The sequence below is a fragment of the Triticum urartu genome, chromosome 7A (assembly GCF_056163025.1).
Source record: "Triticum urartu cultivar PI428250 chromosome 7A, HENAU_Tu73, whole genome shotgun sequence".
Lineage (NCBI taxonomy): Eukaryota > Viridiplantae > Streptophyta > Magnoliopsida > Poales > Poaceae > Triticum > Triticum urartu.
In genome coordinates, this window is record NC_141879.1 from 105,292,236 (window position 1) to 105,319,948 (window position 27,713).

General features: G+C 44.8%; 1 protein-coding gene and 1 pseudogene across 1 annotated transcript; one reads left to right on the forward strand and one right to left on the reverse strand.

Annotated features, from left to right (window-relative positions):
• On the reverse strand, positions 1-1,108 carry LOC125523178 (uncharacterized). The gene has a single exon (XM_048688233.2). The coding sequence runs from the start codon at positions 941-943 to the stop codon at positions 152-154; it is 792 nt and encodes a 263-aa protein (XP_048544190.1). The 5' UTR covers positions 944-1,108; the 3' UTR covers positions 1-151.
• An 8,528-nt stretch (positions 1,109-9,636) lies between these two features.
• Positions 9,637-10,700, forward strand: LOC147958314 (uncharacterized; annotated as a pseudogene).
• Positions 10,701-27,713: the final 17,013 nt, after the last annotated feature.

The window sequence follows — 27,713 nt, forward strand, 5'->3', positions numbered from 1 at the left end:
GAAAGAAAAAGGTTGTGTTTTCAACTCGCCTAGGGAAGCATACATATAGATCGAAACAAAGAAACCAACATTTTCTAGTAGACCACGCTAACAAAACTAGAAAAGGCACTAGAGCAGTCGCGATGCGCCGGCGAACCATGAACGGCAATAGCTACCGTGCCGATGCGGCGGCGGCGGCGCTCTGGTTGAGCATGGATTTGATGCGCTCCAGCTTGAGCTCCTCCCGGAACTGCCGGATGAACCGCTCGGCCCGCGCGTTCACCTCCGCCTTCTCTTCTACCTCCGCGTACGCGCGCCGCTCGACGATCTCCGCCACCTTCGCCGGCTCCCGCTTCCTCAGCTTCTCCGTCGTAGCACCCTTGGCGGCCGCCGTGGCTGGCGTTGGCTCCGGCGCCGGCGCGTCTCGCTGCCGGAACGCTACTGCTGTGCACGCGTCTCCCAAGCATCTAGACGTCTCCGTCCGCGTCTCTGCTCCTGCCTTGTCGCTCCCTGACATCGAAGCCGCTGAACGCAGTCCCGCTTCGGCTGCTGCACCAGGAGCACTCTGTGTCGACGGAGCCACCGTTGCCGTCATGCTTTCTCCGGCCGGCAGGGTCGGCTCTGGCCTCACCGCGTGCCTGATCTCCTCTCCTCCCTCTTCTTGCGACGACGTGTAGTACTCTTGCACGTGGTGGAGCTGCGACGGCGACGCCGGCGGCGTGAGGCCGCTGTCGTAGTCGTGCTCGGGCACGGAGTGGAAGGCGGCGAAGACGGACATGGAGCGGAGGCGCTCCATGACCATGGACGACGCGCTCCGGGTGAGCCTCCTCCGCCTAGCCACCTGCGCGTCGCCGCCCTGCGCCCAGGACAAGACGGCCACGGCGCCGACGACGACGTTGAAGAAGAGGAAACACGCCGCGCCGGAGCCGAGCCACGGCCAGCACCAGGCAGACTCCGCCGCCATTCTAATGAATCTTTTACAGGTATGGAGGCTTTCCAGCGAGATGGAGATACACTGGTGGTGATCGATGAGTAGATGGTGAAGACTGAGGAATGAAGTGAGGAGTCAGAAGCACACTTAGTGTGGCGTATATGTAGTACACTAGCTAGGCGTGTACAGCGACAGCTGCTTTAAGCTTTGTTGAGATGATGAGCACGTATAAACCATAAACTATAACGAGTACAAAGAAAGAATACGCGTACGTACAAAAGCTAGCTCCGTGGTTGTTAAAATGTTGAGCACGTGTACTTCATGAAATTGGGGCCATTATTCAACTCCAATTGGTTTGGTTGCTTCATCAACCAGCAGCCTGCGAGAACATTCCCCGCGGATTTGACTACGGTTAATTGTTCCTTTCTACACATGGCCCGACATTGGTTGGTTCCAGTCTTAATAATTTACCGCAGTATCTAGCATGGTTTGGCTCCACTGGATAGACTTCAGTAATTTGTTACTCCAACTGGTACCGGTTTGACGCGTCAGATGATCCTATCGTTTCCTTCACATTGCTTCCTCCGTCTCCATACGTCCTTGTTCGATTTCTCTCTTTCTGTCTGAAAAGAGCCATGAAAATGTATAAACATGATAGTCTTAAAGTATGTATGTATTTTCTAGTGTGCTCGTGCTGTTTTGACCGTTTCACTTGCCGGTTTACAACATGTAATTTTCGGTGAGAAAGCGAGCCTAGCTCACTTTGGGAGATGTAATAGAAACTGGTATTGTTGGAATTTTGCTAGTAGGCCTTTGGCCCAAAGCCCAACTAAAATTCTGAAATTCTCTTGGCCCATTCATGCACATATGTGAGTGGAGTGAGTCAGGGCCGTACCGCGAAAATGGGGGCCTTGTGCCAAATCAAAAATTAGGCCCTTGATAAAATCGTTGGCAATTAGGAAAACACGATTTTGGCAGAAAGTGATTCATATAAAAATATGATTCTCAAAACAAAATTAGTATAATAGGGGATGTATCAAAGCAAACTTCATGTATGGATCTTGTTGCTGCGTAGTTGAAGTACATCTTATAAGAAAGCTATTCTCAGAACCCGGAAATACTAGATTATTTATCATAAAACATGACATCTTTCTTCTCGCAAAAAAAAACCTTGTCATCCTTCTAGCATTCTTTTGATATTCTTCATACGCAATGTTATTCAAAATGTCATTTGACTCTTTTGCTAAAAACACTTATCATAAAATGGCATCTTTTTGAGATTCGGTTCTTAGTTCGCTATAAACTTATGATGTATTAAAAATAGAACATATAAACAAAAGACCATTCGGCATGAGAACTATGTCAGAAACAATGAACATAGAAACAAAAACAGATGAAATGAACTTTGATTTATTTGGGAAGAAGACCATGTGCGGCCGGCGGCAACGAGTCTGATAGTCTGGTTCAAGATCTCATCGGGCAGGCACCTCTGTCTGGACTCCGACTCCAATTGGTGCATCCAGGTCACAGGCTCACCGCGAAGGAAGCAAGCAACAATGGAATCTAAAGAAGCAGAGAAGACATGAGAAATTGAGAAGAAACCACCGAATAATTAGGTGGACCGAGGGTGTAGCGTGCCTATACATTCCAACGGATAAGCTGCGAAGGAATTAATCCAAGAAAGCTGCGACGGAGGTATGGATTTACACGGCTCGTTGGAAGTTATAAAGAGAGCAAAGAGAAAGAAAGGGAGAATATGAAGTTGGAGAGGCGTGCATGAGATGGAGTAACTACGGTGCAGGTTCCAACCAGTCAAATGCATTGCTTAATCATTAATAGTAGTAGCAGTAAACAAATTGGGGGCCCTGTGCAGTCGAACATGCTGCACAGGTGTCCTGTACGGGCCTGGAGTGAGTGAGGCTAAAGTTTAGTCCCACCCCGGAAGTTGAGAGAGAGTTGCACCTCTTTATAAGGTGAGCTCTTCTACCACTTGTATGAGCATGAGAAGAGGAGACCTGCACGTGCGCTCCTCCTCCTCGCTTGCCTCGCCACGCCTCGCCTCATCACGACGCGGGTTGCGGGATTGAGCCGAGCCGAGGACAGAGCTACAAGTCTTCTCCATCCCTCCTTTCGGCGTGCACCGGGAGAAGGGACAGCAGACCTCCGGAACCCCGCCTCTCGTGATCCTGTACGGGAGAGGGATGATCAGGTTTTTGGGGAGCACACTCACGCGACTGCTGGCAGCGACGACTTCGCGAACGACGACTTCTTCCCCGACCTCGGCAACCTCATCCTCGACGACATGGGCGACAACGTCAACGCCGGCGGTGCTGCTCCCGCTGCACCGTATGTGATTCTATCCTTCCTGTTCGAGATCGTGATAGAATTCATGTTTCTAGTGTGTGCCCTAGATGTGATCTGTTCATCTGCTATGCTAGTTCGCATGATTAGTTTAATCTCTGCTACTGTAGTCATGATCTATTTCCTATTTATTCCGATTAAATCTTGTAGTAATTTGCTCATATTTCCATCAATCCAAAAACCTGATTATAGGCAATTTACTCCGAGTGGTTTTGCTGCGCATCTGAAGCCGCCTGCCTTTAAGGGGGCGCAATATAAGAGGTGGCGCACGAGAGCAGTCTACTGGTTTCAGACCATGGGCTGCTATGACGCCACCAAGGGCAAGCCTGAGGGTGATCTTAATCCAGCACAGCTGGAAGCTTTCGAGAAGGTCGATACCCTCTTTAAAGGCGCTCTTCTAAGTGTTCTTGATGACTCCATTGTGGATTCGTATATGTCGTTTGAGAACGACAAGGACATGTGGGCTGCGCTCGAGGCCAAGTTTGGTGCCTCAGACGCCGGCAGCGAGTTGTACGTCATGGAGCAATTCTATGACTACAAGATGACTGATGAGCGCCCTGTTGTACAGCAGGCTCATGAGATACAGTCGCTCGCAAAAGAACTTGAGTACTTCAAGTGTGTGTTACCAGACAAATTTGTTGCCGGAGGCATCATTGCCAAGCTTCCACCTTCGTGGAACAATTTTGCTACTTCCCTGAAACACAAGAGATAGGAGTTTTCCGTTGCGGATCTCATTGGTACTCTTGATGTTGAAGAGAAGGCGAGAGCAAAGGACACACGTGCTCGAGTTGCTGAGGGAGGTTCTAGTGCCCACATGGTACAGAAGAAGAACTCCCAGCCCAACAAGTTCAAAAACAATAAGAACAAAGCTCAGGGCAAAGGAAAGTTTGATACAAAGAACAAGCCATCACATTCTACCAACTTCAAGAAGAATTTTCATAAGAAGGGGAAGGGACTTTGCCATGTCTGCGGTGATCCTAATCACTGGGCTCCGAAGTGTCCTAACCGCTTTGAGGAGCGCGAACATGAGAAGAGCGGCAAGTCCGCTAATGTTGTCATCAGTGATATTGATATGAAGGAATCAGGGTACGGTATTTTTCCTACCATCCTTTCAGTATTTCAATCCCCTGATTGGTTAATTGACACCGGTGTCAATGTACATGTTTGTGCTGATGCCTCCATGTTTTCTTCTTACCAGGCAGCAGGGACTTCACCCATGCTGATGGGGAACGGGTCACATGCCATCGTTCAAGGTGTTGGTACGGTCGATCTGAAGTTTACTTCGGGGAAGACTGTGCGTCTGAAGAACGTTCATCATGTGTCGTCCATAAATAAAAATCTCGTTAGCGGTTCCCGTTTATGTCGAGATGGTTTTAGGTTGGTTTTCGAATCCAATAAAGTTGTAATTTCTAAGTATGGACAATTTGTTGGAAAAGGCTATGAGAGCGGAGGCTTGTTCCGCCTATCTTTGTCAGATATTTGCACTAAAGTTATTAATAATGTTTGCCACAACAATGAGTCTGATATTTGGCATTCACGAATTTGTCACATTAACTTTGGTTGCATGACGCGGCTAGCCAATATGAATTTAATTCCGAAAATCTCTACTATCAAAGGCTCTAAGTGCCAAGTATGTGTGCAAGCTAAGCAACCTCGCAAGTCCCATAAGACTGCAGAGGCAAGAGACTTGGCGCCAGTAGAGCTTATACACTCTGATCTTTGTGAGATGAATGGTGTGTTGACAAAAGGTGGAGAGAGATACTTCATGACGTTGATTGATGACTCCACTAGATATTGTTATGTGTATCTCCTGAAATCAAAAGATGAGGCTTTAACTTTCTTCAAAAACTATAAAGCTGAGGCAGAGAACCAACTTGATTGAAAAATTAAATGGCTTAGGTCCGATCGTGGTGGAGAGTATTTTTCCAATGAATTTGATATGTTTTGTGCGGAACATGGTATAATCCATGAGAGGACGCCTCCCTACTCACCTCAATCAAATGGGGTAGCCGAAAGAAAGAACCGAACTCTAACTGATATGGTTAACACCATGTTAGACACATCGGGTCTTTCCAAGGAATGGTGGGGGGAGGCGCTAATGACTGCGTGTCATGTCCTAAACCGAGTTCCCACAAAGCATAAGACCATGACTCCGTTTGAGGAATGGGAACGGAAAAGATCGAAACTCTCTTACCTACGTACTTGGGATTGTTTGGCGAAAGTCAATATACCAATTTCCAAGAAGCGCAAGCTTGGACCAAAAACCGTGGATTGTGTTCTTCTGGGCTATGCTTTTCATAGCATTGGCTATAGATTTTTGATAATAAAATCTGAGGTATCCGACATGCATGTTGGTACGATTATGGATTCGAATGATGCAACTTTCTTTGAGGACATATTTCCTATGAAGGATATGTCGAGTTCATCAAATCAGGAGATACCTACTCCATCTAGTGAGGAATTCACTATAATTCCTGAACCCACCATTGCGATGGAACACGTTGAGAATCCTGTTGAGGGTGACAATGGAACTCCTATGAGGAGTAAGAGACAGAGGACTGCAAAGTCCTTTGGTGATGATTTCATTGTGTACCTCGTGGATGACACACCCAGGACTATTTCAGAAGCCTATGCATCTCCTGATGCGGACTACTGGAAGGAAGATGTACGTAGCGAGATGGATTCCATCTTAGCTAATGGTACCTGGGAGATCACTGACCATCCTTTTGGGTGCAAACCTGTAGGATGTAAGTGGGTGTTCAAGAAGAAGCTTAGACCTGATGGTACGATTGAAAAATACAAGGCACGACTTGTGGCCAAGGGTTATACCCAGAAAGAAGGTGAAGACTTCTTTGACACTTACTCACCCGTGGCTAGACTGACCACTATTCGGGTGCTACTATCACTGGCTGCCTCACATGGTCTTCTCGTTCATCAAATGGACGTTAAGACAACTTTCCTCAATGGAGAGTTGAAGGAGGAAATTTACATGGATCAGCCAGATGGTTTTGTAGTACCTTGTCAGGAAGGAAAGGTGTGCAAGTTATTAAAGTCTTTATATGGCCTTAAACAAGCTCCTAAGGAGTGGCATGAGAAGTTCGAAAGAACATTAACTGCTGCCGGCTTTGTAGTAAATGATGGTGACAAGTGCGTGTACTATCGCTATGGTGGGGGCGAAGGAGTTATTCTTTGTCTGTATGTCGACGACATACTGATCTTTGGAACCAAACTTGATTTAATCAAGGAGGTTAAGGATTTCTTATCTCGCTGTTTTGAGATGAAGGATCTAGGAGTAGCTGATGTTATCTTAAACATCAAGCTGTTGAGAGATGAGAATGGTGGGATCACATTGCTTCAGTCTCACTATGTGGAAAAGGTCTTGAGTCGTTTTGGGTATAGCGACTGCACGCCTTCTCCAACTCCATATGATGCTAGTGTGTTGCTTCGAAAGAACCAACGGATTGCTAGAGATCAACTGAGGTATTCTCAGATTATTGGCTCGCTTATGTATTTGGCGAGTGCCACGAGGTCTGACATCTCTTTTGCTGTGAGCAAGCTGGGTCGGTTTGTGTCAAAACCGGGAGATGATCATTGGCATGCGCTTGAGAGAGTTATGCGCTATTTGAAAGGCACCACGAGCTATGGGATTCACTACACCGGGTATCCAAGGGTACTGGAGGGTTATAGTGACTCAAACTGGATATCTGATGCTGATGAGATTAAGGCCACAAGTGGTTATGTTTTCACACTTGGTGGTGGCGCTGTTTCCTGGAAGTCTTGCAAGCAGACCATCTTAATGAGGTCAACTATGGAAGCAGAACTCACAGCATTAGACACTGCCACTGTTGAAGCAGAGTGGCTTCGTGAATTCTTGATGGACTTACCTATGGTTGAAAAACCAATACCCCATATCCCGATGAACTGTGATAATCAAACGGTGATCATCAAAATAAACAGTTCAAAGGACAATATGAAGTCCTCAAGGTATGTGAAGAGGAGACTGAAATCTGTCAAAAAATTGAGGAACTCCGGAGTTATTACGTTGGATTATATCCAAACGTCAAAAAATTGGCAGATCCCTTCACAAAGGGTCTATCACGTAATGTGATAGTTAATGCATCGATGGAGATGGGTCTGAGACCCACCGCATGAGTTGTCCATAGTGGTAACCCACTCTATGTGATCGGAGATCCCGTGAAGTAGAAGTGGGAGACAAGCTGTTGGTCAGCTGGGAGGAGAGTATCCCTATATTACCTATCCCACTCCAAGAAGATGCAATACTCTCCTGATCTGCATGGCAGGTTGATACTTATCTTAATGTGTTCCAAGTGGCTTATTCGGGTAAGCAGAGATGTTGTCCTGCAGAACATCTTCTGAGGAACACACCTATATGAATTTGACTGTTAACATAGCAGTCTGTGAGAATTGGGTGTTCTCTAATAAATTCATGAAAAGGCCCTGGAGTATGACGTATACGCTCCACCCGCGGGGAAGCCTTGCGGCAGCCCAGTATCGATCAAGAATTTGTGTGAAACTAGTCTCGCAGAAAACTTATAGTTCAAGGCATAGTCCACTATTCAAGTTGTGATCTAGTGTAGCATAAATCTCTAAGTGGAAGTTCAATTTCACAGTCTCCACTAAGCACCGGTATATAAACAATGTTTTGGAACTAAATGGTGAGATGTGCCAATGAGACTTTGTGGGGGATTGTTGGAATTTTGCTAGTAGGCCTTTGGCCCAAAGCCCAACTAAAATTCTGAAATTCTCTTGGCCCATTCATGCACACATGTGAGTGGAGTGAGTGAGGCTAAACTTTAGTCCCACCCCGGAAGTTGAGAGAGAGTTGCACCTCTTTATAAGGTGAGCTCTTCTACCACTTGTATGAGCATGATAAGAGGAGACCCACACGCGCGCTCCTCCTCCTCGCTCGCCTCGCCACGCCACGCCTCGCCTCGTCACGACGCGGGTTGCGGGATTGAGCCGAACCGAGGACAGAGCTATGCACGTTGTCTATATTTTTGCTGCTCGGGAAAAATTAATGAGTCATTAATTAATAATTAACGGACGCGTTAATTACCAAACCGTTTCCGATTCTTTTGGATCGTGACAACTCGGACGTGGGGTTTACTCCCACGACCTACCCGGCCCGCACTATATAGTCAGGCAGACGTCTACCCTAGCCGCTGCCGCTTCGTATGGTTTCTCACCACCGTTCCAGATCATTGCGCCGCCAAGCAAGTCTTCTCCATCCATCCTTTCGGCGTGCACCGGGAGAAGGGACATCAGGCCTCCGGAACCCCGCCTCTCGTGATCCTGTACGGGAGAGGGGCGATCAGGTTTTTGGAGAGCGCACTCGCGCGACTGCTGGCAGCGACGACTTCGTGAACGACGACTTCTTCCCCGACCTCGGCAACCTCATCCTCGATGACATGGGCGACAACGTCAACACCGGTGGTGCTGCTCCCGCTACACCATATGTGATTCTATCCTTCCTGTTCGAGATCGTGGTAGAATTCATGTTTCTAGTATGTGCCCTAGATGTGATCTGTTCATCTGCTATGCTAGTTCGCATGATTAGTTTAATCTCTGCTAATGTAGTCATGATCTATTTCCTATTTATTCGGATTAAATCTCGTAGTAATTTGCTCATATTTCCATCAGGTATCACGTGTAGTTACATTGGACATGGCCTGACACGTCTACATGCAGCATGGGGTTTGCATATATAGTTCAGTGAGATTACATAGAAGGCAAGGGCATCTTCCTATGTTCCTGAAATCTCAAGCGTACAATGGTTCGTGCTGGCTCTCTCCTAGGCTCCTGCGACGCTATGGCGACAGGCGGTTTCCTAGGGTTTGATCTTCATCTGGATTAGCGGCCGGCTCGCTGATTCCATTTTCTCTCCCCTTCCTTCAGATCTCCGGCCACTTTGGGGCGCTAGGGGTTTCTCTATCCTGTTGCCATTTGGGGTGATTACGGGACGTTCCTGGTATCGCTACCCACCCTTGGAGGCGACTGGCCTGAGTTCTCCGGGCGCCGGCATGGCGGAGGCCCGTGGTGTGGGGGATCAAGGTGCCCTTGGGGGCGTGCTGGCTACGGTGGGTGGAGGCGTTGCCCCTCCATCCCGAGCGCTTTCGAATGGACGGGTGGGGACGGCGATTCCCGATCCATCTGTGCAGGACGACAGTTCTTCTTCGGCGCATCGTGTCGAGGAGATGATGGAGAGACTTCGCTTGATGGCTATCGAGGCGAACCCGGTGGTGCTGGATGACGAAGAGGAAGCCGATCTGGTGGCTCCAGATTGCGCCCTGGTGGGGAAGGTGCTTTCCCCCAACCCTCTTCATCTTCAGACAATCTCGTCGGCAATGCGGCCGGCATGGGGCAATCCCAAAGGGTTGCTATTCCATCCGGCTGGGGACAATGTGTTCGTGGCCGAGTTTGGTACCCAGGCGGACAGGGCTAGGGTGATCGAGGGCTCGCCATGGATGGTGGGAAAACATGTTGTTCTCCTAAAAGTTTTTGATCTGAATACTCAACCTCTCCAAGTTCAGTTTGATCATTTGGCCGTTTGGGCACGCATTATGAATCTGCCGCCAAGACTGATGAAGGCTAAGCTCGGGATGATGTTTGCTGCGCCACTTGGTAGTATTCTTAAGGTTGAGGCTGATGCCGATGGACGCTGCTGGGGAGGTTTCATGCGTGTTCGTGTGGAAATCGCTGTCAAGGAGCCAATCGTGCGCTATGTGACCGTGACTTCTTCCAAGCTCCAGTCTACTAATACCTTCTCCGTGATGTATGAGCGTCTGCCATTCCACTGTTTTTCTTGTGGACGTCTTGGGCATTCATCTGTTCTGTGCCCAAACCCGGGTGATAGAGATGAGATGGGTGATCTTCCTTATGCTGCTAAGAAGTTGTGTGTTCCTGATGATGGTTACAAGAAATCTGGGGGATCAAGATCCGGTCATACGTCATCCTCGTTGGGTGGTGATGGCTCGGGGGGTGGTTCTGGCTCATCTGCTGCAAGCCGTCCTAAACCCCGGGGCAAGGCTGGCATGTCTGATCTAGAGGGCGAAGTTTCATCTCCTCCCAAGAGGGGAGGTGGTAGAGGCCGTGGCAGGGCTCCTTCCCGTGGGAGAGGCAGGGGAGGTCAACAACGACTGGCAAAGAGCTTTTCCCGGATGGTCAGGAGAGGACCGGCTCATTGAGTCACAAAAGGAAGTCCGCTAAATCAATCTTGTCAGGTTCTTCTGCGGTCTCAGGGAAACCAGATGACAATGCCCTCGCTCTAGTTTTGGTTGCTAACTCTGAGCCAACATGTGTGGATGGGGGGCATGACCCAGACTCAGAGTCCAACAAGAAACAAAGGCTCTCAAACCATCGATCGGCGGATCCGGCGACGGCTGCGGCGCAGCCCCGCCAGACGCAATGAGTCTCATCTGCTAGAACTGTCGTGGCCTGGGGTCGGACGCGACAGTTGGCGAGCTTCGCTGGCTTATGAAGCTTTACCGACCCTCCCTCCTCTTTATGTCATAAACTAAGATGAGGGATTCAAGAGTGAAGAAGTTTGTGTGGTCTTTGGGCTTCTCTAGATGTTTTGCTGTCAGCAGTGATGGTCTCAGCGGGGGTCTGGCTCTCTTTTGGACCTCTAATGCGGATGTTTCTATCAAGGCTGCCAACAAGCGATGTATTGATGCTCACGTTAAGCTTGATGATGGGATGCCGTGGAGGGTGACTTTTGTCTACGGTGAGCCTCGCCGGGAGGATCGACATCTTTTTTGGGAGCTCCTCCGTCGTATGCAATCGGCCTGGAGGGGTCCATGGTTATGCTGCGGTGATTTCAATGAAGTTCTTGCTCAAGATGAGCACTGCGGGCCTAGGGACCGGTCTGAGTCTCAGATTACCGTGTTTCGTGATTGTATGATGGACTGTAGTCTCCTGGACTTGGGTTTTGCTGGCCCAAAATTCACCTGGTGCAATCGACAGGACCCTGGTTGTCATGTGCGGTGCCGTCTTGATCGTGCCATGGCTAATAATGATTTCTCCAATCTGTTTGCTGCATGTGATGTTGAGAATATCATAGCGACTTCCTCTGACCATTATCCAATACAATTCTGCTTGGATCGTGGCTCTCGACAATGCCGTGTGTCTCCGGTTCAGCAGGGCTTCAGGTTCGAGGCGATGTGGTCGAGGGCCACGGACTATAAAGAGACTCTGGAATAGGCTTGGACGGCGGGGAGAGATGGGCTCCTGTCTCTTTAGTCTACCTGGTCTAATTTGAAGCATGTCTCTACCTCCCTGCGGTCGTGGAGTAAAGAGGCTTTTGGATCTGTCCGTAAGAAGATCGGGCAGCTGGAGCGTCGCTTGGCCACAATTAGGGCCTCCCCGCCCTCTCCGCCTACCCTAGCGGAAGAACGTCATATCGAGAGCTCGCTTTGTGAGCTCTTCGAACGGGAGGAGATCAGGAGAGACAATGCTCCAGGGTGGATTGGCTCAAAGAGGGGGACCGGAACACCGGGTTTTTCCAAGCTCGGGCGGCTGCCAGAAGGAGAACCAACCGGATTCACTCGCTAACTCGTGATGATGTGTCAGTTTGTTCCTCTCAGGGTGAGATCAAGGGTATGGTACATGCTTTCTATGAGAATTTATTCACCTTGGATCCTTGTCCGGACGCCGAGGGGGTCTTGCATGCTATCCCGCCCAAGGTTACTCCGAAGATGAATGAGGGGCTGTGCAAACCCTATTCCATGGAGGAGGTACGAGCAGCTCTCTTCCAAATGGGGCCTACTAAGGCTCTGGGACCGGATGGTTTCCCGGCCTTGTTCTATCAGACCCATTGGGATTTCTTGGGAAATGATATCTATCATGTTGTTCGGGGCTTCCTGGAGGGTCGGCCAATTCCGGAAGGGTTTTGTGACTCGGTGATTGTGCTTATTCCAAAAACTACCCGTCCAAAGCAGCTGAAGAATTTCCGCCCAATCAGCCTCTGCAATGTGTTATATAAGATTGCTTCCAAAGTCTTGGCAAACCGCCTCAAATCCATCCTACATGTGGTTGTGTTTGAGAGTCAAAGTGCTTTTGTTCCTGGCAGGCTGATTACTGACAATACTCTGATCGCCTATGAGTGTCTGCACACAATCCGGAGGAAACAGGTGAAGCAACCTTTCTTTGCTCTAAAGATTGACATGATGAAAGCCTACGATCGGGTGGAGTGGAGCTACCTCCATGGTTTCTTGAGCAGACTTGGTTTTGCCCCGTCTTGGATTGCTGCGGTTATGAGGTGTGTCATAAATGTCAGATATGCTGTCAGAGTTAATGGGGAGCTCACAACCCCGATGGTGCCCTCTCAAGGCATCCGTCAAGGGGATCCGATCAGCCCATACCTTTTCTCTTGTGCACTGAAGGTTTGTCTGGTCTGCTACTTGACAAGGAGAATCGTGGCGAGCTACATGGGATTCGTAATGGGCGTCATGGCCAATCTATCTCACATCTCCTTTTTGCGGACGATAGCATCTTCTTTGCTAAGAGTGACAATCAGAGTGTGTGCGCGTTGGAGGCTATCCTCAACTCCTACTGTGCCGGTTCGGGCCAAGCTATGAATAAGGACAAGTCCTCGCTGTTCTTTGGCAACCACTGTCCTGATCTTGTCAAGAACAGAGTGAAGAACCAGTTGGGTATTTACAATGAGACATTCAAAGACTCTTATCTTGGTATGCCCACGGATGTTGGACGTTCTCCCACTTCCACCTTCAAGTTCCTCACTGATAGAGCGTGGCAAAATATCCATGGGTGGTCGGACCGGCCTACTTCTAGGGCTGGGACAGAAACCTTGCTCAAGTCCAAGACTCAAGCCATCCTCACGTTCATATCGAGTTGCTTCCGTCTGCCAGTGGCCATATGTGAGAGGTTCCGTCAGATTGTGGCGGATCAGTGGTGGGGACGGGAAGATGGCAAGAAAAAGCTTCACTGCTGCTCTTGGGATTGGCTCTCGACGCCGAAATCTTTGGGCGGTATGGGCTTCCGTGACATGGGGCTCTTCAACTAGGCGATGTTGGCGAAACAGGGCTGGCGTTTATTGACTGATCCGGAGTCTTTGTGTGCCCGAGTTCTGAAAGGAAGATACTTCCAGTTCGGCAGTTTTTGGAACGCGGAGGCACCTCGTTCTGCTTCGGCGACCTAGCAAGCGATTCTGCATGGCCGTGACCTGCTGAAAACGGGTGTCCAATGGGGCATTGGTGATGGGAGAAGCACGCGCATCCTCTCTGATCACTAGATCCCCTCGACGCCTTCGGCTCTCCTCCGCCCCCTCTCTCCAATCCCAGCGACGGCGACGGTACACTGCCTGATCGATGCGGAGAATGCCTGTTGGGATGTGGATTCGGTGAGAGCTTTTTCCAGTGACGTTGTTGCTAATGAGATTCTTCAGATTCCTATCAGCCGGGATGGAGGAACGGACTTCGCTCGCTGGCCGTTCACACGGTTTGGCGCGTACACGGTCTAGTCGGGCTACAACATGGCAAGGACGTCCCGCTTCCTGGTCAGGCAAAGTGGCTATGGCAGAGGCCAGCAATTTGCTTGGCCCTCGGAGGAGAAGATCTGGAAGAAACTTTGGAATGTTAAGGCTCCAAACAAGATGAAAACTGTTCTGTGGAGGTTTGCACATGATTGTTTGCCCTCGGGCGAGCAGCTGCTCCGATGTCAGGTTCCGACGAGAATGGATTGCTTTTTCTGTGGTAGGTCGGAAAGTGTGGGGCATGCGATGCTCTTCTGTCCCCATGCTTGGGCTGACTCAGATGAGATCAAGGAGGGATTTGGGATCAAATTGTTTCGATCTTATTTTGAATCTCCAAGACAGTGGCTTTTAAACTTCCTTTCTAGCTGTTCCGATCGGGACATCACTGTCCTGACAGTGACTTTGTGGCATATATGGGAGGCCCAAAACACAGCGCGCAATGAGCGGGAGGCTCCTGCTCCAAGGCGGACGGCTGCACGTGCTCGGGCTTATGTTGATATGGTGTTCCAGCATCTTTACAAGCCTCCCCCTGCTACCAGGCGTGAGCCCACAGCTTCTAGCTACAATTGGTCTCCGCCGCCGCAGGGTTATGTGCAGGTGTCTTCTGATGCTGCGCTGGATCTTGCTCGTCGTTTTTCTGCGGCGGGTGTGGTGATTCTGGATCATTCTGGCCGGTTTCTGGCTGCTGCTACTGAACCTTTACCTGGCGTCTCATCCCCGGAGGTTGCTGAAGCTCTTGCTCTTCGAAGCGCTGTCAGGCTGGCTCGGGAGAAGCATCTTCCTAGTGTGGTGTTTCACTCGGACTGCCTCTCTTTGGTTCAGCGTCTAAATTCTTCAGTCTGTGACAGATCTTTGGTGGGCACCATCGTTGCTGAGATCAAGACGGAGTGTGATGCCCTGGCTTCGTTCTCTTTTATGCATGTTCGTCGGCACTGTAATGTTATAGCTCATGTTTTAGCTAAGTCTAGTTTGAACTCTGAGAGTCCTTGTGTTTCCCTTTCTGCTCCGGATTGTATCCGGGAGACTTTGTGTAATTTGGTTGCTTAATTAATAAATGCCGACGTTCTCCCAAAAAAAGTGTACAAGACAACGCAAAGTCAAGTTATGGAATTGAACTGAAACATCAAATCTACTAAAGTGTTTCGATTAAAAACATATAAAATATGATGAGTGAATCAAGTAAATGATTTTTTTATATTAACGATCATGTCTCTATGGGTCGGCAACTGCCAATGGATCTACAATGACTTATGTATAGAAGATAAGTGGATTCACATTTATTTTCTAGATTTTTTATGTCTTTATTAAAAAATATTTTTCTTGGTTTACCTGTCAATCAAAATATATTTTTGGATGTACATTGAGTTGGAAAGTAATGGAAGTAGCAACCAAGTTGCTAATTTGATGATGGGCAACTGCGACTTACGCGCATACGAGCGTTGGAGACACTATCACACCACACACTCAGTGGCCACAATAACTTCAGATCTCTAAGTCAAATATGAGCAATAGAATTGTGTATACTTTTCCATCTTGAAGTGTCAAAGCATGAATCTAAAATAACACTCCCTCCAATCCAAAATATTTATCACCATTGACCTTTTTATTCATTTAATTCATCTTTCCTACAAATAGTTACACGCTTAAAGTACTTTGATGACAAATCTAATGATATTCATTTCACCTTATTAATTTAATTAATTGATTAAATATTGTTAATCAAAGTTTAAAAAAAGTCAATGGTGACAAACATTTCAAAACGGATAGAGTATTAGTCTTACGAGTAGATATTGAGGGGCATCACAATGCTTCCTGGTTGTGAATAAGTGCTAGTGACTAGCACATCTGTGCAAAGAGTGTTCACAAGAATCTTCAAGTAGAAACTGCTACATATGTTTCATGGACAAAAATAATTCATGGTGATAGAGTGTAGATTCATCAACAATTAAGTGGCAACTCGAGACTTCAGACATGTAATGTTGAATCGCTAAAGATCCCAAACAAGTTGGATACATATAGATGCTCATATGAACTTCCATGTGTACCTCGTAGTAGTTCGATCTAACTACGGTTCTGGTGAGAGAAGCCAATGCATAGTTGATTATATGATATGCGACATTATATATCACACTACAACTACATGCATGTTAGGCATACGGCTCGAAATGCAAAGCATTTTTTGCTTGATGTTGTGCATATATTTGATTTCAAGCAAAAGACAAATGTCAACCAAGCAAAGCAGTTCCATCGATCATGGGGTACAACCGTACATATAACTTACATAGTACACCAACAAACTTCCAATGCCCGCCAACAAAGTGTACTAGGAAAACTCTAATGTGTACCACTTTGTCGTCATAGAACAAGAGAAACCCATGCCATTCAATTGAAAACTCAATTTCCTCAAGTTTGTGGTATCATGCACAAAGTTTCGTTGTATATTACATAAATTTTTCAAAAGTAAGTAAAATAAATACTCCAGCGTAATTTGGAACTGTTATCCATCATGTTGATCTAAATTTCCCACTCCGTAAAAAAGATACAGGCAATAGTAGAACTTAAAAAAAATTCTTCATAACATATAACTAACATACTAACAATAACAAAAAAACATGTAAAGATCTTTTTCCTCAGATACCATGTTTTCATTCTTGCATGTTTATTGGCTCAAATCTACGGTATGCAATATCTTTTAATTTTGGCACTTTATCACTAATGTCGTAATCATTGAGATAATTCATTATCAATTTTTTCACATAACAATATAAACTTCCATAGATATCATTATCACCAATGTAATTAAGCCGTATAGCCCCAACTATAGCGGAAGAGATAAAAGAAATAAGGAAAAAGATTATTATGTAAAAATAAAACTTGATTAGTAGCATAATAGTATCTCTGTATAGGGTCGTTCCAAATAAATTTTGGACGTGAATCACATAACAAGTATTTGTATTCAGTACTAAATTTTTATACTTATTTAAATTATTTGCACCATGCTTTAGTTTTAATGAGTATAATTTCTATTACTTATTACTGGAGTTAACCACATTAATATGTTGCTAAATTATATGTGTATTGTTCTTAATTATACCATTGTAATTTGTATCATGAAAAATTTGATTCTACCAAATATAAATTGTATGATGTAAGAAAAAAAATTATTTGAATTAATTTTAAAAATTGCACCGACTATATAATGTGTATACATATATCTACGCATGTGTGTGTATTTTAATATAATAAATATCATGGTAGGGATATGTAAATCATACACTCTAAAAAAATCTTAACAATGCTTTCTAGTATATTATTAGGTTAGAATATCTACATAAACTTCTAGGGTATGACAAATTATCTCTTGCAAGTTGGGTACATCAATAAGTATTCAACATGTGCATTATTTTTTCTGGTACATAATATAACAACATTGTTGTATTCCTTGAATAGCATAATTTACTTTTGCACACATAATGATTATTTAATATGGTTGTTTATCATCAACAAGTGTTGGGGGTCGCAAAAGTCTTAGTCAAAAAGTATCACAACACAAATTTATATTTGACATAAGGGGAGGCAAATAATACTTATGAAGTTTAGCATTTGCGTTGTCAATTCAAGCACTCTTGGAAGCAAAATAGTTGCTCGAAAGAATTTACTATTAGTACTCAATGTGAAGAAGTGATTGTTGTTTGATTGTAGTAACAGTAAAAAAAAGCAGTAATATCGCCAGTTGCCAAGTAAAAAGCATCTTTCCACATAGCAGTGACTACGACAAATGTAGGCATGGAATGGATAAATGGGCTACATGGATAAGAGCAATCATATAACAACATAAACATAGGGAGTAATTTGCTAGCTCATATTACTTACTCATGTAAGCATGTATTCCGTATATAGTTGTATGTGCTTGCAATAAGAACTGCCACAACATATATTTTTCCACCCTCCCGTTTCTATGTGATACTAGTGGAAATTAAGGTACCAATTTTATAAATCACCAGAGCAAAACATTAACACTCAATGAATACATGTAATCCTCAAATTGTAGTTATTCCCATTGATATCCCGATTGTCACGTCGGAGTCACCGCACGAGCAAACGAGACGTTGTGCACGTAGACGACCCAATCTTTCATGGCGGCTCTTGATCAACAGTTCGGCCCCCATGCTCCTCGTCCCAACCTCCAATAATAATTTTCACCGTGTACGAAAGTACACATATACAACTAATGACCCCTTGCATAACCATATAGGTGTAGATGTGATGATCAACTCTCCGCCACTAGTAAATTTTCTCAAAGAAAATCACACAAAATACTCATGATTTGGCCACCCAAAATCCGGGCATTTTCTAACCTTTTTTCATTCGGGTCATGCTGGGCATTACGGACTAGCCGCCTCACCAGCCCTCCGATCAAAACTCATAACCGTTCAATAGCGCATGTGTCATCCCGTCCTTCTCAAATATCAGCAACCCCATTGCAGACTTGAACATCCACAATAGAGCAGCGCCCCTGATCGACGACTCCTTCCCTTGCAGCAGCATATGTCACAACAACATCGCTAACCCCTTCAATTCCCTTGCAGCGGCCACACCACAACAGCGCCGCCGACGACTTACAAAGGACGACACTTAGAGAAATAGTCAATAAAGGCATGCTCGGGGATAGGTTTAGCCAAGTATTAAGCCTTGAGAACGACGAAAGATCTTGCCTCTAAGCTCGCCCGAGCATATGTAAACACCTTCACACCACCCACATACATCAACCAACCACAAACAGGAATAGAGTATTAGAGCATCTCTAACGGACTCCTTATATTGCGGACCTGCGAAATGAGTTTACAGTTCGCGGAATGCCTCGGATACGAGCCGAAAACATCTGCAATAGAACATAAAATGAAAATAAATCTGTAATTTTTAATTCAACTTCATAGGAGAAATAGAATGACTTCAATAGAACTAGTAGATGCCATAGTTCTTGATCATCATACATATTTCATACATAGCCCATTTGCACACAATAGTTCGGAGGAGAGACGGCCACTGTAAACCCTACTGCCAAAATTTGGCTCACCGGAGCCAACCGGGTGTAGTGGCGACGCTGCGGCAGCGGACATCCTCAGTCGTCGTCGTTGGAGACGAGGTCGACGTAGACGTCGTCATGCGCCTTCGCTTCGCGGCGCCATGCCTCCAAGTTGTCGTCGAACTCCTGCGGCTTCGCGAGCCCCCGCTCGAGGAGGACTGCGTCGAGGTCAGCTTCCCAACAACGGCGCTGCTCCGCCTCCTCCTCCTATCACGCACTGGCACGATGATGGCGAACTCGAACACGTTCGCCTCCGCCGGGGGGGGGGGAGGGAGGGGGAACCCCCGGCCCGATGACGCCACCGCCCCGCCGCTCCTGCTCCCCTCCAGCTCTCTCTTCAGCATGCGGAGCGGTGGGAGCTCCTCCGACTCCCTTCTCACCGGTGTGAGCGGCGCATGGGAACTCGACCCCCCAGTGGAGCTGCCCGCGGTGGAGGAGCTGCCCACGCCGGAGGACAGCCACGCCTGCCTGCGGTCTGCTACTTCTTGAGTTTGCGTTGGTTTTTCCCTTGAAGAGGAAAGGGTGATGTAGCAAAGTAGAGATAAGTATTTTCCTCATTTAAGAACCAAGGTATCAATCCAGTAGGAGAAAAACGCGCAAATCACCAATACCTGCACAAACAATCAAACACTTGCACCCAACGCGATAAAGGGGTTTTCAATCCCTTCATGGTCACTTGCAAAGGTGAGATCTGATAGAGATATATAAATAAAACTAAACAAAAGATAGAATATTTTTGGGTTTTTTGGTTTATAGATCTGAAAGTAAAAGATTGCAAAATAGTAGATCGGAAACTAATATGATGGAAAATAGACCCGGGGGCCATAGGTTTCACTAAGGGCTTCTCTCATGAAGGCAAATAATACGGTGGGTGAACAAGTTACTGTCGGGCAATTGATAGAAAAGCGCAAAGTTATGCCGATATCCAAGGCAATGATTATGTAATATAGGCATCACGTCCGTGTCAAGTAGATCGACTCCTGCCTCCATCTACTACTAGTACTCCACACATCGCCTGCTATCCAGCATGCATCTAGAGTATTAAGTTCATAAAGAATGGAGTAACACCTTAAGTAAGATGACATGATGTAGAGGAATAAACTCAAGCAATATGATGTAAACCCCATCTTTTTATCCTCGATAGCAACAATTCAATACGTGTCTCGCTACCCCTACTTTGTCACTGGGTGAAATTACGCAAGATTGAACCCAAAGCTAAGAACCTCTCCCATTGCAAGAAAAACCAATCTAGTTGGCTAAACCAAACTGATAGTTCGAAGAGGAAATACAAAGATATCAAATCATGCATATAAGAATTCAGAGAAGATTTAACTAATATTCATAGATAAGCTAATCATAAATCCACAATTCATCGGATCTCGATAAACACGCCGCAAAAGAAGATTACATCGGAGAACATCGAGGAGAACATGGTATTGAGAATCAAAGATAGAGAAGAAGCCATCTAGCTACTAGCTATGGACCCGTAGGTCTATGGTAAACTACTCACGCTTCATCAGAAGGGCAATAGGGTTGATGTAGATGCCCTTCGTGATCGAATCCCCCTCCGGAAGGATGCCGGAAAAGGCCCCCAAAATGGGATCTCACGGGAACATAAGGTTGCTGATAACCCCCAACTAGAGGGGATCGCAACAGTTTTCGAGGGTAGTGTATTCAACCCAAATTTATAGAGTCGACACAAGGGGAGCCAAAGAATATTTGTAAGTATTAGCAGCTGAGTTGTCAATTCAACCACACCTGGAGATTAATTATCTTCAACAAATTGATTAGTAGCAAAGTGGTATGATAGTTTTGAGAATAGTAGCAGCAGCAATAGTAACGGTAACAACGATAGCAGTGATTTTGTAGCAAGTGCAACAGTAACAGCAGTAGTAGTAACTTAGTAGAAACAATATATAGGAAAATCGTAGGCACTGGATCGGCGATTTGTTGAATGATATTCATCATGTGACAGTTATAATCTAGGGCGATACGGCACTAGCTCCAGTTCATAAATATAATGTAGGCATGTATTCCGTAAATAGTCATACATGCTTATGGAAAGAACTTGCATGACATCTTTTGTCCTACCCTCCCATGGCAGCGGGGTCCTATTGGAAACTAGGGGATATTAAGGCCTCCTTTTAATAGAGAACCAGAACAAAGCATTAACACACGGTGAATACATGAACTCCTCAAACTACGGTCATTACCGGAAAGTGTCCCGACTATTGTCACTCCGGGGTTGCTGGATCATAACACGTAGTAGGTGTCTATAACTTGCAAGATCGGATCTAGACCATAGATATAATGGTGATAAAATAAATGGTTCAGATCTAAAATCATGGCACCCGGGCCCAAAGTGATAAGCATTAAGCATGGAAAAGTCATAGCAGCATCAATCTCAGAACATAATGGATACTAGGGATCAAGCCCTAACAAAACTAACTCGATTACATGATGAATCCCATCTAGCTCCTCACCGACCAGCGAGCCTACGAAGGAATTACTCACTCCCAGTGGGGAGGATCATGGAATTGGCAATGCAAAAGGGTTGGTGATGACGAAGATCGAAGATCTCCCTCTCTGGAGCCCAAAACATACTCCAGATCTGGCCTCCCGATGAAGAACAGGAGAGGTGGCGGCTCCATCTCATGGAACGTGATGATTTTTTCTCCTTGATTTTTTCTGGAAAATTGGATTTTATAGCGTCGGTTCCAGGGTCTACGGGGCCACTAGGTGGGGACAACCCACCTGGGCGCGCTTGGAGGGGGTGGCGCACCCTGGTGGGTTGTGCCCACCCAGGTGCCCCCTCAGATGGTTCTTGACTCCAGAAATTATCTTTTATTGTATAAAAAATCCTCGTAAAGTTTTGTTCCAATCCAAGAACTTTTATTTCTGCACAGAAAACAACACCATGGTAGTTCTGCTGAAAACAGCATCAGTTCGGGTTAGTTTCATTCAAATCATGTAAGTTAAAGTCCAAAACAAGAGGAAAAGCGTTAGGAAAAGTAGATACGATGGAGACGTATCAACTCCCCCAAGCTTAAACATTTGCTTGTCCTCAAGCAATTCAGTTGATAAACTGAAAGTGAAAAAGAAAAACTTTTACGAACTCTTTTGCTCTTGTTTGCCTAAATAAGCTTAAACAACACCCAGGTTTTCAGCCAATATTATAACTAACCATGTCGACAATAACTTTTAAAAATTATATTAACTCATATCAATGACATAATCAGCTAGCGAGCAATAATAAGATATCTCAAACAGCAACACATTATCAAAACAACCATGATATGATATGACAATAGTGGTATCTCGCTAGCCCTTTCTGAGATCGCAAAACATAAATGCAGAGCACCTCCAAAGTTCAAGCAGCTACTAAACATTGTAACTCATGGTAGAAAAGATCCAGTCATGATGCACCCAACATTAGCTACACACAATGCATAAGCATGACAACAGTGCTCTCAAGTTCTGGCGCTTATTTTAGAAGGTGATGACACAACATAAAAGTAAATAGATAGTCCCTTCACAGAGGGAAGCAGTGATTTGGAGAGGTGCCAGAGCTCAAGTTTTTAAAACAGAGGTAAATGATATTTTGAGAAATGCACCCTTGTTGTTTACTTCACTACCATCAGTTATCTATATCTTTCATGCTAAACACGCTAGTGACGGTTCCCAAGCGATAAAGTAAAGGTTATGACTCCGTAGGAGATTTTGTTTGATTATTTGTAAGCTCAATTCTTTTTGCAGTTTGGGATTGGGCATCGTATTACCGCCCCCTTCTCGTGCAATGGTGAGTGAATAAACACTCATCCTGATAATATCCCGCTTAGCATGGAAGATACCGACTACCTTATGTCGGTCTATGAACAATCCAGGCACACAAAAATGATATTTATTTGAAGTTTTTAGAGGTGGCACATGCAAATTTACTTAGGACGACAGGGTAATACCGCATATAGGTTGGTACGCCACATCTGGAATAATTTGGGTTTCAGGTTTTGGATGTACAAGCAGAATTCCCACTTAGTATAGGCGAAGGCTAGCAAATAGGTTGAGAAGCAGCCATCTAGCTAGCAACAATGGTCATGAACATGCATTATGCATAAGTAAAATTGGATACTAGCATGAGGAGGATATGAACACCATGAACATAAATATCATATAAGCTATGTTGGTTTTGATTCAACTACATGCATGAACATGTGCCAAGTCAAGCCACTCGAACATTCATAGGAGGATACCATATCATCATACTACATCACAATCATTTTAACGCAATGTTGACATCCAAGATGAATCATTATCCACTCCTAGCTACTTATGCATGGCATGAGAAACTACAATATCTAATTGTCATTGCAAACATGTTTAATCATAATAGACTGAATCATGGATACTAGGTTAAACATATTTACAAAAATAGAACAAGTCGAGTTTATACCCGTTTCTCTCTGCCTCAGCCAGTTCATCAAATCTCGTCATTATTGCCTTTCACTTGCACGACCGAATGATATAAAAATAATAATAGTACAAGAGTGTCGTGGACTAAACTGGAATCTTCAAACATTTTATTCAAGAGGAGAAGACAAGGTAATATGGGCTCTTTGTTAGATCAACAACAATGCATATGAAAGCCACTCAACATTTTCATCGTGGTCTTCTCCTCGGTACGACTCAACAAAAAGAAAATAAATTCAGAGAAACACACTGAAATATTTTTTGGAGTTTTTTTGAACAAGCAAATAAAAGAGAAAAACAAAAACTTGAAAAAACTATTTACACGGGAAAGCTCCCAATAAGCAAAAGAAGAACTAGGAAATCTTTTTAGGTTTTCTTTTTAGTGCTACAACAAATTAAACTAGGAAGAAAAAACAAAAAGAAGCAAGAAATATATTTTTGGATTTTCTCCAAGTTTTTCAAACACACAAGAAGAAAGCGAGAAAATAAATTTAACATGGATAATACAATGAAAAAGTATGAACACCGACAGATGAAACGTGTGAACATGAATGTAATGTCGTGAGAAATACGTACTCCCCCAAGCTTAGGCTTTTGGCCTAACTTGGCAATCAGTCAGTAGCATGCATAGTGATCGGGGTGATAGCTCACGAAGACTCTCGGTGCGGATGCCTCAGCCTGCCGTGCGGCCACAACCGCCGCATTATGAGCTCAGGCCTCGCTCTCAAGAACAAAATATTTTACCCTATTGTGAAAATCAAAGAGAGCAGGCGCAGACAAATATGTGTGCACAACGGAACTTTGATTAAACAACAATTTATAGGTGAAACTATCGGGTTCACCTCTAAGGATCTTATGGCGTTTCATAGCATCAAAGTCTAAATACTGCGTAGGTAAAGTAGGGTCATAGGGCAAAGGTGAAACACCCAACTCTCTTGCTAAGCGTGTGGCATAAATTCCACCATAGAAATAACCACTACTAGCGTTTGTGTTGCAACCTGCGTGCAACAATCGCTCCAAGATTATAACTTCTGTCACCGGTGAGAGCGGTGCGTATGAGGCTTAAGTCTGCAGCACAAAGTGTACTACAATCATGTTTGCCTACAATACATTTTCCATTAAATAATGCAAAGTACTGAATTGCGGGAAAATGAATGCTCTTTATTCTACCTTGCACCACTCCCCTAGTCTCACCATAGCAAAGACTAGTAAAAAATGTTTGAAACTCAGATCTTGGTGGTTCGTCAAGCGAACCCCGGAATGGGATTTTGCAGTGGTGAGCAAATCTCTCTAAAGGTATGGTAAATGGATTTTCATACAGTTTAAATGACACCCTAGACTCACGGGGATGGAATTTAAATCCTTTGACAAATGATTCAGTGAGAGTGAGGTGTTTGTTGCACTTATCTGAAATGTAGGGACCGAGATCATCCTTGTGAACATATTGCTCAAATTCTTCCTTAATGCCCACACTCACCATATAATCGTTGCATGGCCATAAGCATGTTTTGGTGGCGGCATCTCGTATGGAACTCTCACTTGGTTCAACATAAGAAGGACGAACGGAGCTGTCACTAGAAGATGCCTCCGAGGATCTCCTCCTCGAAGAACTCCTTCCAAAGAGGTTCATCATATTCACGTACGATTTTCTGAAAATTTCTAGGTGACAAAATTTTTTCAAAAAAACTTCGCAAGATTGAAGGCAACTACTCATAGGGATGCATAGAGGCCATAGCAAGCACTCAAACTACTTAGAACCCTAAGAATTCAACATGCAAGCTCATCTACAGCAGCACCAAGAGTAGCTAATTATTCAAAATATAAACTGATGTCTACAACACAACCTTCTTCTTGTAGACGTTGTTGGGCCTCCAAGTGCAGAGGTTTGTAGGGCAGTAGCAAATTTCCCTCAAGTGGATGACCTAAGGTTTATCAATCCGTGGGAGGTGTAGGATGAAGATGGTCTCTCTCAAGCAACCCTGCAACCAAATAACAAAGAGTCTCTTGTGTCCCCAACACACCCAATACAATGGTAAATTATATAGGTGCACTAGTTCAGCGAAGAGATGGTGATACAAGTGCAATATGGATGGTAGATATGGGTATTTGTAATCTGAAAATATAAAAACAGCAAGGTAGCAAGCGATAAAAGTGAGCATAAACGGTATTGCAATGCTAGGAAACAAGGCCTAGGGTTCATACTTTCACTAGTGCAAGTTCTCTCAACAATAATAACATAATTGGATCATATAACTATCCCTCAACATGCAACAAAGAGTCACTCCAAAGTCACTAATAGCGGAGAACAAACGAAGAGATTATGGTAGGGTACAAAACCACCTCAAACTTATCCTTTCTGATCGATCTATTTAAGAGTCCGTAGTAAAATAACACGAAGCTATTCTTTCCGTTCAATCTATCATAGAGTTCGTACTAGAATAACACCTTAAGACACAAATCAACCAAAACCCTAATGTCACCTAGATACTCCAATGTCACCTCAAGTATCCGTGGGTATGATTATACGATATGCATCACACAATCTCAGATTCATCTATTCAACCAACACAAAGAACTTCAAAGAGTGCACCAAAGTTTCTACCGGAGAGTCAAGATGAAAACATGTACCAACCCCTATGTATAAGTTCACGGAACTCGCAAGTTGATCACCAAAACATACATCAAGTGGATAACGTGATATCCCATTGTCACCATAGATAAGAACATGCAAGACATACATCAAGTGTTCTCAAATCCTTAAAGACTCAATCCGATAAGATAACTTCAAAGGGAAAACTCAATTCATCACAAGAGAGTAGAGGGGGAGAAACATCATAAGATCCAACTATAATAGCAAAGCTCACGATACATCAAGATCGTTCCGAATCAAGAACACGAGAGAGAGAGAGAGAGATCAAACACATGGCTACTACTACATACCCTCAGCCCCGAGGGTGAACTACTCCCTCCTCATCATGGAGAGCACCGGGATGATGAAGATGGCCACCGGAGAGGGATTCCCCCCTCCGGCAGGGTGCCAGAACGGGTCTAGATTTGTTTTCGGTGGCTACAGAGGCTTCTGGTGGCGGAATTCCCGATCTAGGTTTCTTTCTGGAAGTTTTGGGTTATATAAGAGGTGTTGGAGTCGGGGACAAGTCAGGGGGTTTCCGAGGCGGCCACGAGGCAGGGGGCGCGCCCCCCACCCTCGTGGTGGCCTCGGGACTATTTTGGCCCACCTCCGATACTCCGTGAGATTCTTCTGGTCCCAAAATGATCTCCGTGAAGTTTCAGGTCAATTGGACTCCGTTTGATTTTCCTTTTCTGCGATACTTAAAAACAAGGAAAAAACAGAAACTGGCACTAGGCTCTAGGTTAATAAGTTAGTCCCAAAAATCATATAAAATAGCATATAAATGCATATAAAACACCCAAGGTTGATAATATAATAGCATGGAACAATCAAAAATTATAGATACGTTGGAGACGTATCAAGCATCCCCAAGCTTAATTCCTGCTCGTCCTCGAGTAGGTAAATGATAAAAACAAATTTTTTGATGTGGAATGCTACCTAACATATTTATCCATGTAATTCTCTTTATCGTGGCAAGAATATTCAGATCCATAAGATTCGAGAAAAAAGTTTAATATTTACATAAAAATAATAATACTTCAAGCATACTAACAACGTAATCATGTCTTGTCAAAATAACATGGCCAAAGAAAGCTATCCCTACAAAATCATATAGTCTGGCTATGCTCTATCTTCATCACACAAATATTTAAATCATGCACAACCCCGATGACAAGCCAAGCAATTGTTTCATACTTTTGATGTTCTCAAACTTTTTCAATCTTCATACAAATACATGAGCGTGAGCCATGGACATAGCACTATAGGTGGAATAGAATGGTGGTTGTGGAGAAGACAAAAAGGAGAAGATAGTCTCACATCAACTAGGCGTATCAACGGGCTATGGAGATGCCCATCAATAGATATCAATGTGAGTGAGTAGGGATTGCCATGCAACGGATGCACTAGAGCTATAAGTGTATGAAAGATCAAAAAGAAACTAAGTGGGTGTGCATCCAACTCGCTTGCTCACGAAGACCTAGGGCATTTTGAGGAAGCCCATCATTGGAATATACAAGCCAAGTTCTATAATGAAAGATTCCCACTAGTATATGAAAGTGACAACATAGGAGACTCTCTATCATGAATCATGGTGCTACTTTGAAGCACAAGTGTGGTAAAAGGATAGTAGCATTGTCCCTTCTCTCCTTTTCTCTCATTTTTTTGTTTTTTTATTTGGGCCTTTTCTCTTTTTTCATGGCCTCTTTTTTTTCTTTTTTTCGTCCGGAGTCTCATCCCGACTTGTGGG